Genomic DNA, 12,775 nt, shown 5'->3' with positions numbered 1-12,775 from the left:
TTTGACCATAAATAGGAAAATACATAAAAGTCACTCCACTTACACACCTCCACACTATTAGAGAGAATGGCATCAAAATTACGGCAGACTGACAAGAAAGAACATTTTAAAATAGAGAGAGGGAGATGAAACTAGTTTTGTCATTCATGGTAACGAACACTCATTTTACATCAGACTTTTTACATGGATTTAATAATATTATGGGAGGTTGTTCGTAAGTAGGTGTGTGTATAAGTCGAGCCTTCGTAACCCAAGGACGGCTTATACAGTAGGCAAAATATAAACTACTGTGTCAGTTATTAATATTAAATAAAATGTTGTGTCAGTGTTTGCTGTGTTTGTAATTCATTGGGATTAGTTTATTAAAACACCATTTTAGCACAACTTTCCCATAAAACAACAAGAGTGCAGAAGCTTGACGCATCCAGTCCCACCTCAATATATTGGCATGGTCATGGTTTATTATTGTCATGTATGTCAAGATACAGTGAAAAACTTTACATGATATCCAGTCAAATCCTACTAGACACAAGTAGTACAATCAAGCCATGCACATGTACAACAGGTAGTGCATTAGAGAAAAATACCAGAGTGCAAATTATAGTGCTACAGCAGTTTAGTGTTATACTTAAAGAGAAAATGCAGATTAAAAAAATGCAAGGGCTGCAATGAGATAGGTTGGGAGATCGGAACTACATCCTTAACTTCTTAGGGGGATCACAACTGCACACTTTGGATCTGAGAGATAGACTTGCACTCCTGCTCGCTGGTAAATCCAACACACCTGTCCTTTCTCTCTCCCAACATGGCATCTGTAACAAGCCCGTGGATGCCACTGCCATGGTGAATTGGAAGGTTAGAATGTCAATCTGCAGTCCTACTTACATACCAACATGCAAGGATTGATGTAAACTCAGCATCCTCCAGTTAAAACTGTATTGCTGATGAGCATTTAGAGTCATAGAGACATATTACCCAACCCGCCACACCGCCACCAATGTCCCAGCTACCCTTGTCCCACTTGCCTGTGCTTGGTCCATATCCCTCCAAACCTGCCTTATCCATGTACATGTCTAACTGTTTCTTAAACGATGGGATAGTCCTAGCCTCAACTACCTCCTCTGGCAGCTTGTTCCATACACCCACCACCCTTTGTGTGAAAAAGTTACCCCTCGGATTCCTATTAAATCTTTTCCCCTTCACCTTGAACCTCAGTCTGGTCCCCGATTCCCCTACTCTGGGCAAAAGACTCTGTGCATCTACCCAATCTATTCCTCTCATGATTTTGTAACCTCTAAGATCTCCCCTCATCCTCCTGTGTTCCTTGGAATAGAGACCCAGCCTACTCAACCTCTCCCTATAGCTCACACCCTCTAGTCCTGGCAACATCCTTGTAAATCTTTTCAGAACCCTTTCAAGCTTGACAATATCTTTCCTATAACATGGTACCCAGAACTGAACACAATATTCTAAATTAGGTCTCACCAACGTCTTATACAACTGCAACTTGACCTCCCAACTTCTATACTCAATACTCTGACTGATGAAGGCCAAAGTGCCAAAAGCCTTTTTGACCACCTTATCCACCTGTGATGCAACCTTCAAGGAACCATGCACTTGCACTCCTAGATCCCTCTGCTCTACAAAACTACCCAGAGGACTACCATTTACTGTGTAGGTCCTGCCCTTGTTCGACGTCCCAAAATGGAACACCTCACACTTTTCTGCATTAAATTCCATCAACCATTCCACTGCTCACCTGGCCAATCAATCCAGATCTTGCTGCAATCTCTCACACCCATCTTCACTATCTGCAAAACCACTAACTTTTGTATCATCAGCAAACTTGCTAATCTTGCCCTGTATGTTCTTATCCAGATCATTGATGTAGATGACAAACAGTAATGGGCCCAACACCAAACCCTGACGCATACCACTAGTCACAGGCCTCCAGTCCGAGAAGCAACCTTTCACCATCACTCTCTGCTTCCTTCCATGGAGCCAATTTGCTATCCATTCAGCCATCTCTCCTTGGATCCCATGCGATCTAACTTTCCAGAGCAGCCATCCAGCAGCAGGAACCTTGTCGAACGCCTTACTGAAGTCCATGCACACAACATCCACAGCTCTGCCCTCATCAACCTTTTTGGTCACGTCTTCAAAAAAATCAGATTTGTGAGACACGACCTCCCATGTACAAAACCATGCTGACTATCCTTAATCAGCCCTTGCCCATCCAAATGCCTGTTTAACCTATCCCTCAGAATACTCTCCAGTAATTTACCAACTACAGATGTTAAGCTCACTGGCCTATAGTTCCCAGAATTTTCCTGCAGCCCTTCTTGAAAAGAGGCACAACTTTTGCCACCCTCCAGTCTTCCGGCACCTCTCCTGCATTTAAGGACGATTCATAAATTTCAACCAGGGCTCTTCCACTCTGGTTTCCACTCTGGTTTCCCGCAATGTCCTCGGATATATCTGAGAATAAATCCCTGGAGATTTCTCTACCTTCAAACATGACAGTACCTTCAGTACTTCTTCGACGGTAACCCTGACTGCTCTCAAGTCACTTCCAGTGACTGCCCCAATTTCAGCAGTCCTAGTGTCTTTCTCCTCAGTGAATACAGAGGAGAAATACTCATTTAGTACCTTGCCCATCTCCTGTGGCTCCACACAGAGGTGACTGCTTTGATTCCTGAGAGATCCCATTTTCTCTCTAGTTACCCTTTTCCCCCTTATGTATTTATAAATGTTTGGGGGATTGTCCTTAATGCTACCCGCCAGAGCTACAGTATCCCCTGGTCCCTTTTTGCCCTTCTGATTTCCTTTTTTAATTTACTCCTTAGTTCCCGAAACTCCTCCAGGGATGCACTTGATCCCAGCTGCCTATACCTGTCCCATGCATCATCCTTGTTTTTGACAAATGTCTCAATTTCTCTCGTCAGCCAAGCTTCCTTCACGCTAATGGGATTTACATATCCTGAGCTTTCTTCAGTACACTTTTAAAAACATCCCACTTGGCCGATGTTCCTTTCCCCTCTAATAACCTGCTCCAGTCAACTTGAGCGAGACCTTCTCTCATACCCTCAAAGTTGGCCTTACCCCAGTTGAGCATTTTAACACGTGGACCCTCTCTGTCCCTATCCATAACTATCTTAAACCTAATCGGATCGTGGTCACTGGTCCCAAAAGGCTCCTCCACACACACTTCATTAACTTGCCCTTCCCAATTTCCCAATACTAAATCCAGCATTACCCTCTCACGTGTGGCGGCCTTCAAATACTGCTTAAGAAAACTCTCCTGGACACTTTTGAGGAATTGCACCCTATCTAAACCCTTCACGCTATGATTTTCCCAGTCTATATTGGGAAAGTTAAAATCCTCTACTACAACAACCTTATTTGACCTGCAGCTGTCTGCAATCTCCCGGCAGATTTGTTCTTCTAATTCCCATTGACTATTCAGGGCTCTGTAGTACATCCCCAACAAGGTGATCATCCCTTTCTTGTTCCTCAACTCCACCCATACAGCCTCACTAGATGAACCACCTGCAATGTCGCCTCTGAACACAGCCGTGACATCCTCCTTAACCAACAATGCAACTCCAGCCTCCTCTTTTTCCCTCACCCCTGTCTCTCCTGAAGTTCCTGTACATTTAATCAGCAATGGTTAAAGTCTTCATATTACCGTTGTGGAGAATCTTATAATCGGAGGGCATAGTTATATTAGGATAGGGGATGATATTTGGCAGGATCTGAGAAAGAATGCTGTTGACCCAGATTGTTTGGAATCTGGAATGCACTGCCTAAAAGGGTGATGAGGGCAGAAACTCTCATTGTATTTACCTGGACAAGCACCTGATTCACCGCCATAGATGTCTACAGACCACATTCTGGAAAATAGGTTGAGTGTAGGTGGATGCGATGGTGAGCATAGACATGATGGGCCAAAGGGCCTTTTACTGTGCTGTCTGAGTTTTTGACTCTTCAATCAGGTTTAGTTCTTCCCAACAGCAGGAAAAAACTCTGATTTATTTGTTGCTCCAAATTCTACCATCTGCGGTCTCTTTTGTCTCCTAACTGATGTAGGTTCTGCTTGGACATTCCAATGCTGAGGTTGATGTCACAATTCTATGCACTGTGCCTGCAGTGGTTTGATGAAATTGAATATAATAATTATTTTTAATAACCTTACGTGCTTACTCTGCATCTCTGTACCATGGACTGCTGTGTTGAGATGCAGGGTTGAACTTTCATTGTATCTGTACCTCGATGTTCTCGCATAAGTTCAGCTATAGTTCCAACCGATCTTCCAACCTGCCCCATCTTCCAACCAATCCAATTGCAGACCTTGCAATATCTCTATAACTGTTACTCTGTAATGCTACACTCAGCAGGTTGGTATTTTCTCTCTGCACTACCAGTTGTACTTGTGCATAACTTAATTGTACTCATGTATAGTATGATTTGGCTGGGTAGTGCACAGGTTTTCACAGTATCTCGGTACATGTGACAAACATAAATCAATACCAATACTAATACATGTTCATATGAAAATAAAGTCGACTTGACCTGACTTGAATCATTTGTGTCCCATGACCCTATTCTCAGGCCCTCCTATTGCCACTTTATCTCTCAGGAGAGAGAGCCTCATGCAAGCGACAGGTCAGTGGGTTTACTCCAGTACCCCAACTCCCCCAGTAGCGCAGCGATAGAGTTGCTGCCTTACAGCGCCAGAGACCCGGGTATGACCCTGACTGCGGGTGCTATCTGTACGTTCTCCGTGTGACCGCATGGGTTTTCTCTGGGTGTTTCGGTTTCCTCCCACACTCCTATTTACAGTCCACTTGTTATTGAGGGCGTGCAGCGTAGGTTCACTAGGTTAATTCCCAGAATGGCGGGACTGTCGTATGTTGAAAGGCTGGAGCAATTAGGCTTGTATACACTGGAATTTAGAAGGATGAGGGGGGATCTTATTGAAACATATAAGATAATTAGGGGATTGGACACGTTAGAGGCAGGAAACATGTTCCCAATGTTGGGGGAGTCCAGAACAAGGGGCCACAGTTTAAGAATAAGGGGTAGGCCATTTAGAACGGAGATGAGGAAGAACTTTTTCAGTCAGAGAGTGGTGAAGGTGTGGAATTCTTTGCCTCAGAAGGCAGTGGAGGCCAGTTCGTTGGATGCTTTCAAGAGTGAGCTGGATAGAGCTCTTAAGGATAGCGGAGTGAGGGTGTATGGGGAGAAGGCAGGAACGGGGTACTGATTGAGAGTGATCAGCCATGATCGCATTGAATGGCGGTGCTAGCTCGAAGGGCTGAATGGCCTACTCCTGCACCTATTGTCTATTGTCTATTGTCCAAAGATGTGCGTGTTTGTAGGTTAATTGGCTTCTGTAAATTGCCCCTAGTCTGTAGGATAGAACTCGTGTACAGGTGATCGCTGGTCTGTATCTAAACTAAGCTGACCTAAACTAAACGGGTGACTTTGAGAATTGGAAATATGAGACATTGATTTGGAGGAGAGTTTATATTCCTGATCCCTTGCTCACCCTCTCTCCCTGTGGAGTGTACTAAATCACTGCTCTTAATTCATGGCTAGGACCTGCACAAGGGCATCCCTTCTTGAGGGTTGCCATGGCACCATTTGACGTCATGAGTATAATTTTATGCCTTTCAACAGAATTGTCACTCTTACGGTGTCGGGAGACAGATTGCAGAAAATAGGATTCTTCCTCTCGCTTGAAAAGTTAAAGTCGCATTTAATTCAAGTTTAAATGAAGGGCTTTGAGAGAGAACAAGGAGAGGGAGGGTCACCTGGGCTACGGATTTCATGTAACTGGTGAAATAACCAGAGGGGGATGAGGGAGTCAACTCAGACAGCAAGCTATGAACTAGAAGGGAATGTTTGAATGGACAGAGAGAGAGTGGAAACATAAGGAACTTGCTATAGAACAATGAACTTGAAGGGGCGAACATTACAGGGAGGAAGGAAAAAGCTCTGGAGAGAGACCCTATGGGGGTCCTTACAAAGATCCAACACAGGCATAATGGGCTGAACGGTCTCTGTCAGTGTAATATGAATCTCAATGAAGGTGCTCACAAAACAACAGGGAACGTGGTATATTAATTATAAACTTGTGGATTTATTACTTTGTTATGTTGCAGATTTTAAACTTTAGACTTTAGAGATACAGCGCGGAAACAGGCTCTTTGACTCACCGAGTCCGCACTGACTAGCAATCACTCCCTACAACTAGGGACAATTTACAATTAGTACCAAACCTAATTAACCTACAAACCTGTACATCTTTCGAGTGTGGGAAGAAACTGGCGCACACGGAGAAAACTCACATAGTCACCGGGAGAATGTACAAACTCCGTACCGACAGCATCTGTTGGGCATGACTCGGGAGCATTCAGCTAAATCTGCAGAGCCGGGACAGGGTGGAGAGTAGGCAGGGTGTGGCTGGAGGTCCTGTTGGAGGTGGTCACAGGCTGGAGAACACAGAGCCTTGAAACATTTGAGCTCAGTTGGGGTGACAGCTTTGCTTGGAGTTTCATCACATGACCCTCCTGTCTCCAAATGCTCACCCCCCTCTGATACCTCCTTGGTGGAATGATCATTCAACATATTTACATCCATTGGCAAATTGAAAAACTGGCAGAATCTTCATTTCCTAGTTGTGTGTTTTCTGACTTTAGTCAAACTGCGTTTGCAATAACTAATCAAAACCTACAGAGCAAATTGAAACTTTACAAGTTGATGGCACAGTGGGGCAGCTGCTGCCTCACAATGCCAGAGACCCTGGTTCGATCCTGATCTTAAATGCTGTATGTGAGGAGTTTGCACGTTCTTCCTGTGAATGTGTGTATTTTCTCCGGGTGCTCTGGTTTCCTTCCGCATCCCAAAGACGTGTGTGGGTTTGTAGGTTAATTGGCCTCTGTAAATTTCCCCGAGTGTGTAAGGAGTGAATAGGGAAATGGAATAACTTGGAACTAATGCAAACAAGTGATCGATGGTCAGCATGGACTTGGTGGGCCGAAGGGCCTGTTTACAGAACGATTGTTCAAACAATCAATCAATGATTGAAATACCATAGGGAATCTGCTCCCAGATTGCTGTTGATCCATAATTCCTGAAGTATCCTGAAGCATTGGGAATCCCAAGGCCCTTGAATATTTGCTGGACAGGGTTTGACATTGCAATCACCTCGCTTCATCCGTGCTTGTTGCAGCAGCTTTCGGAAGTGATTTTGTGCTGCGGTATCAGTCAGAACCTGTTTGTTCATGGTGCTAAACTCAACTGTACAGAAGATGAATGGGGTGAAGATCTCCTTTCACTGCAGTGACCTGCAGTAATTGAGTTTAGATGATCTCACTGTGACTCAGGAGAAGGAAATTAATTAATATTGATGCCTGCTAGCATTCTACATGGAGGTTGGTGATGTACTGCACGATAGAAACATAGAAAAATAGGTGCAGTAGTAGGCCATTTGGCCCTTCGAGCCAGCGCCATTCAATATGATCATGGCTGATCATCTAAAATCAGTATCCCGTTCCTGCTTTTTCCCCTTATCCCTACATTCCTTTAGCCCGAAGAGCTAAATGTAATTCTCTCTTGAAAACATCCAGTGAATTGGCCTCCACTGCCTTCTGTGGCAGAGAATTCCACAGATTCACAACTCTCTGGGTGAAAAAATGTTTCCACACCTCAGGCCTAAATGGCCTACCCTTAGGTACTGTGACCCCTGGTACTGGAGTCCCCAACATTGGGAACATTTTTCCTGCATCTAGCCTATCTAATAGTTCTTTAAGAATTTTATATGTTTCTATAAGATCCCCTCTCATCCTTCTAAATTCCAGTGACTACAAGCCCTGTCAACCCGTTCTTTCATCACCTGTCATGTCCTGCCATCCCGGGAATTAACCTGGTGAACCTACGCTGCACTCCCTCTATAGCAATAATTTCCTCAAATTAGGAGACCAAAATTGCACACAATACTCCAGGTGCAGTCTCACCAGGGCCCTGTACAACTGCAGTAGGACCTCCTTGCTCCTAAACTCAAATTCTTTCTCAATGAAGGCCAACGTGCCATTAGCTTACTTCACTGCCTGCTGACCCTGCATGCTTACTTTTAGTGACTGATGTACAAGCACATCCAGGTCTCGTTGCACCTCCCCGTTTCCTAATCTGACACCATTCAGATAGGAAATTGGAACAAAAAGTTGCAGATGCTGAAATCTGAAACAAAACCAGAGAATGCTGGAAACACTCATCAGATTCACCTATTACAAGCCTGCTGATCTGATGAAGGTGGGGCTCAGTGAGAGGAACCAGAGAAACCTTCAACACAACTTGCTGCTGGAACTAACACTCTCATGATTGTGATTATTTTATTGTCTGTCTTGTCCTGCCTTGAATTCCCAACACTGCACCCAGTTCCCAGCCATGATAAAGGTGAGTGTCTCAATGCTCCCCCAGCTGAGGATGGTGTGGTGAGATGGGACCCGTTTCCAGGATCGTGATGGTTGAGAGGACCCAGTGTGGGAATGGACACACTATCCTAGTCTCTCTCCCTTGCAGTAGCTACGAGTCCCAATGCTTTGTATTGCTCACCTGGATATCCTTCCAACCCTGCTTCTAGGGATCAGGAGGAACCCATCGAACAAGCAACACCTTCTTCCGTCTACCCACCGAGCTCAATGTGATTGTGTATCTTTAGCAAGTCACCTAGCCGTGATGTTTTAATCGTGTCTTCCTGTTATTGTTTTCACAGCATTGGCTGGATATCTCCAAATCCATTATTAAACAAATGAAATGTAAGTTCTCAAATTATTGGCCGTTTTTCTAGTTAAAATGTTGTATTGTGATTTTTCCAATGACAATGTTACATTTAATCTTTTTTACAATGTTTTTAGTTTTTCCTGTGTTCATTATGCCGTAGTCAATTGTGGTAGAACATAGATGATCTCAGATCTTGGTTACCCTGCTCCACTGGCTAACCTTCTGTCTCTGATTCCAACGGGTGACCCTGCCTCCAGTTATATTGGGAGACACTACCTCCAATTCGAATTAGTCACCCTGTCTCTTATTGAATTGGGAGACCGTGTCTATTACTACAATGGGTTCTTTACCTCCAATTCCAATTGGTAACCCTGTTATTCCATTGAGAGATCCTGCCTTTTATTCCATTAGGAGATCCTGTGCTTTATTTCATTGTGTGACCTTCTTTCCAATATATGTCCCTGTCTCCAGTTCCACTGAATATCTTTGCCTCTTATTCCTTTGGGCGACCCTGTCTTTTATTCCAATGTGTGTCCCTGTCTCTAATTCCGATAGGTAACCTTGTCTCTATATCCATTGGTGGTCCTGTCTACAATTCCATTTTGTGTCTGTCTCGTTCCATTGGATGATCCTGTCTGCAATTCCAATGAGTAGCCTTGTCTGTTATTCCACTCAGTAGATCCTGCACTGTTCCCCTCCCTTGTGTCCCATCTAGACTCACATCCTCTCCACCTACATTCCTCTCTGTGGCTTCACAATTCTAGCTTTTGTCCACCCATCTGCCTATTATAAACCCCCCTTCCTGTGTCACGCTTTGTGACTGTTAGGTGATCAGACTGTTAGGTAACACCTGACTCCTTCACCAGCTCAAGTGATGGTAAATATCTGCCTTTCAGTCTTCAATGTAGACGATTCTAAGAATATTCTATTAATATTTTAAAAATATATGGGTGAGAACAAAACACCAAGCCTGGCACTGTAGGTCAGCTTTGATCTGTAGGTCAGTCTCCGGCCCTGGGTCACAGTGAAAGGGCAGGTGACTGATAGGATTGGTATGATCTCAATGGGCCAAACAACCTTCTTCTGTGCATGAAAGAACTGCAGATGCTGGTTTAAACCGAAGAAAGACACTTAGCTATTTGTCTATTTTCTGTTCATTATTGATTCTAGGGAGTGCTTGATGTGATTAATGTAAATGCACTAATGGCAATTTTGTCATAGAGTGGTAGTCATACAACATAGAAAAAGGTCCTTCGGCCCAACACAACTGTGCTAATCATTCTCTATTATTTATCTCATGGCAGAGCCTGAGAATATCTTAGATCAGACTTTACTGGACTTTAACTTGCAATAAATGTTATTCGTATTATTCCCTTTATCATGTATTTGTACACTGTGGATGCTTCAATTGTAATCATATATTGTCTTTCTGCTGACTGGTTAGCAAACAACAAAAGGTTTTCACTGTACCTCAGTACACGTGACAATAGATTCATCTCAAACTCAAATCAACTATTAACTGCATATGGATAAACGTGAGCGAAAAAGGAAAAGAAGGAGAGGGGTGGTCTGAGATCAGGTGGGGTAGCGGTTTGAGTCATTGATTCGGTGTAGTAATTTGCAACCCGATTGCCAAAGAAGGGAGTATGATCATTGATTATTATAGGTTGTTGTTTGACGAAATAATTTTGCAGTGTGCTCCCAAAAATGACATGACTCTCCCCTCTGTTTGGTAGCTCTGCCTCCGTATACCATGTGTTTCCGCGTCAAGTTTTACCCCACGGACCCTGCCACACTGAAGGAGGAGATAACTAGGTAAGGGGCTGTTTGCCACCTGTTACGGGCTTGCATGACCAGGCGTGTAGAATCAAAGAACTACAGAACTACACAAAAGGAGAAAAAGTGTTGGAGTAACTCTGCGGGTCAGGCAGAATCCCAGGAGAACATGGATGGGTGACATTTCGGGTCAAGATCCTTCTTCAGACTGATTGTAGGAGGGGAAGAAAGCTGTAAAAGGGGAGAGGCAGGAGGACATGGTTGTCAGGCAAAGGACATCACAGGTGAAGTGGCCCTAGAAATCGTGGATGCATTGGTGATCATTTTCCAATGTTCTCTCGACTCTGATCAGTTCCTATGGACTGGAGGGTAGCCAATGTAACTCCTGATGTTGGAGGAGTCCAGAACCGAGGATCACAATTTCAGAATAAGGGGTAGGCCATTTAGGACTGAGATGAGGAAAAACCTCTTCACCCAGGGAGTTGTGAATCTGGAATTCTCTGCCACAGAAGGCAGTGGAGGCCAATTCACTGGGTGTTTTCAAGAGACAGTTAGATTTAGCTCTAAGGGCTAAAGGAATCAAGGGATATGGAAAAAAACAGGTAAGGGATACTGATTTTAGATGATCAGCCATCAGCTGGCTCGAAGGGCCAAATGGCCTACTCCTGCACCTATTTTTCTATGTTCTATATTTCTATGAAAGGAGGGAAGGTGTGGATAGGTTTGAAGAGTTGCAGATTGTAAAGCCAGAGGGAGAAAATTAGCAGAGGGGAGAGGTTAGTGGAGGGTAGAAATAGATGGGAATGCACATTGGAAAAAAGTGTTGCCAATCAAAACTCCCTCCCTCCCCTGTGTTGACCTATTACCTGCCACATAGGTCCTGCTGCTCCCTTTTTCCAGCGTTCTCGCACCTCCTACAATCGATCTGAGGAAGGGTCTTGACCCGAAACGTCTCCTGTCCATGTTCTGCAGGGATGCTGCCTGACCAGCTGAGTTACTCCGGCACTTGTGTCCTTTACTGTACAGGCACACCCTTATGACAATCCACCATCGGTATAATGTCCCTAACCAGAGAGAGGGAGACTGTATCTCAGATCAAGGACCAATCTCATTTCCATCACCTCCAAAGGGATCCCACTACTGGCCACATCTTCCCATCTCCTCCCCTTTCTGCTTTCTGCAGAGACCGTTCCCTCCGTAACTCCCTGGTCCACTCGTCCCTTCCTACCCAAACTACCCCCTCCCCAGGCACTTTCCCCTGCAACCGCAGGAGATGCAACACCTGCCCCTTTACCTCTCCCCTCGACTCCATCAAAGGACCCAAACAGTCCTTCCAGGTGAGGCAGAGGTTCACCTGCATCTCCTCCAACCTCATCTATTGTATCCGCTGTTCCAGATGTCAACTTCTATACATCGACGAGACCAAACGCAGGCTCGGCGATCGTTTCGCTCAACACCTTCGCTCAGTCTGCCTTAACCAACCTGATCTCCCAGTGGCTGAGCACTTCAACTCCCACTCCCATTTTGATCTTTCTGTCGTGGGCCTCTTCCAGTGTCATAGTGAGGTCCACCGCAAATTGGAGGAACAGCACCTCATATTTCGCTTGGGCATCTTACAGCCCAGTGGTATGAACATTGACTTCTCTAACGTTAGATAGTTCCTCTGTCCCTCCCTTCCCCTCCCCCTTCCCAGTTCTCCCACTGCCTTCCTGTCTCCTCTTATATCCTTTCTTTGTCCCGCCCCCCCCTGACATCAGTCTGAAGAAGGGTCTCGACCCGAAACGTCACACATTCATTCTCTCCAGAGATGCTGCCTGCCCTGCTGAGTTACTCCAGCATTTTGTGATACCTGAGACCAAGGACTGCCACTTTAAGGCTCATCACTCAGAAAGCTCTTCCATGCTCCTGAACACATAAATAGATGTTTTCTATGTACTTAGCTTTCACTGAGCTTTAACTTTACTGTGTCACAGTGTTCAAACCAGACATTCGGTCCTTCCGGAAGGTAATGCTATCTAGCTGTGAAGAGCAGCAGTGTTGAAACTCAATCCATTCGGAGGCTGTTGCGATCCTTACAGATTCCAGGCTGATTTGATGTGGAACACAGTCAGATCAGTTTTACTTTCGGATCTGCAGCCTCCGCAACTTTACGTTCTATTTTAATGTTGGAACATTGACTAATCATCAAGAAAATCCTGTTAATATTGCTTGG

General features: G+C 44.7%; 1 protein-coding gene across 5 annotated transcripts in view; it reads left to right on the top strand.

Annotated features, from left to right (window-relative positions):
- Positions 1-12,775, top strand: part of frmd5a (FERM domain containing 5a) — a 136,053-nt gene that overhangs the window by 87,855 nt on the left and 35,423 nt on the right. For all 5 annotated transcript variants that reach the window (XM_078427421.1, XM_078427418.1, XM_078427422.1 and 2 more), the window contains exons 3-4: positions 8,780-8,822; positions 10,524-10,602. In XM_078427421.1, the coding sequence (XP_078283547.1) occupies positions 8,780-8,822; positions 10,524-10,602 (122 nt within the window). The remainder of the gene's footprint in view (positions 1-8,779; positions 8,823-10,523; positions 10,603-12,775) is intronic.

Source organism: Rhinoraja longicauda, chromosome 33 (genome assembly GCF_053455715.1).
Source record: "Rhinoraja longicauda isolate Sanriku21f chromosome 33, sRhiLon1.1, whole genome shotgun sequence".
Classification (NCBI taxonomy): Eukaryota; Metazoa; Chordata; class Chondrichthyes; order Rajiformes; family Arhynchobatidae; genus Rhinoraja; species Rhinoraja longicauda.
This window is presented reverse-complemented; position numbering and strand designations above follow the sequence as displayed.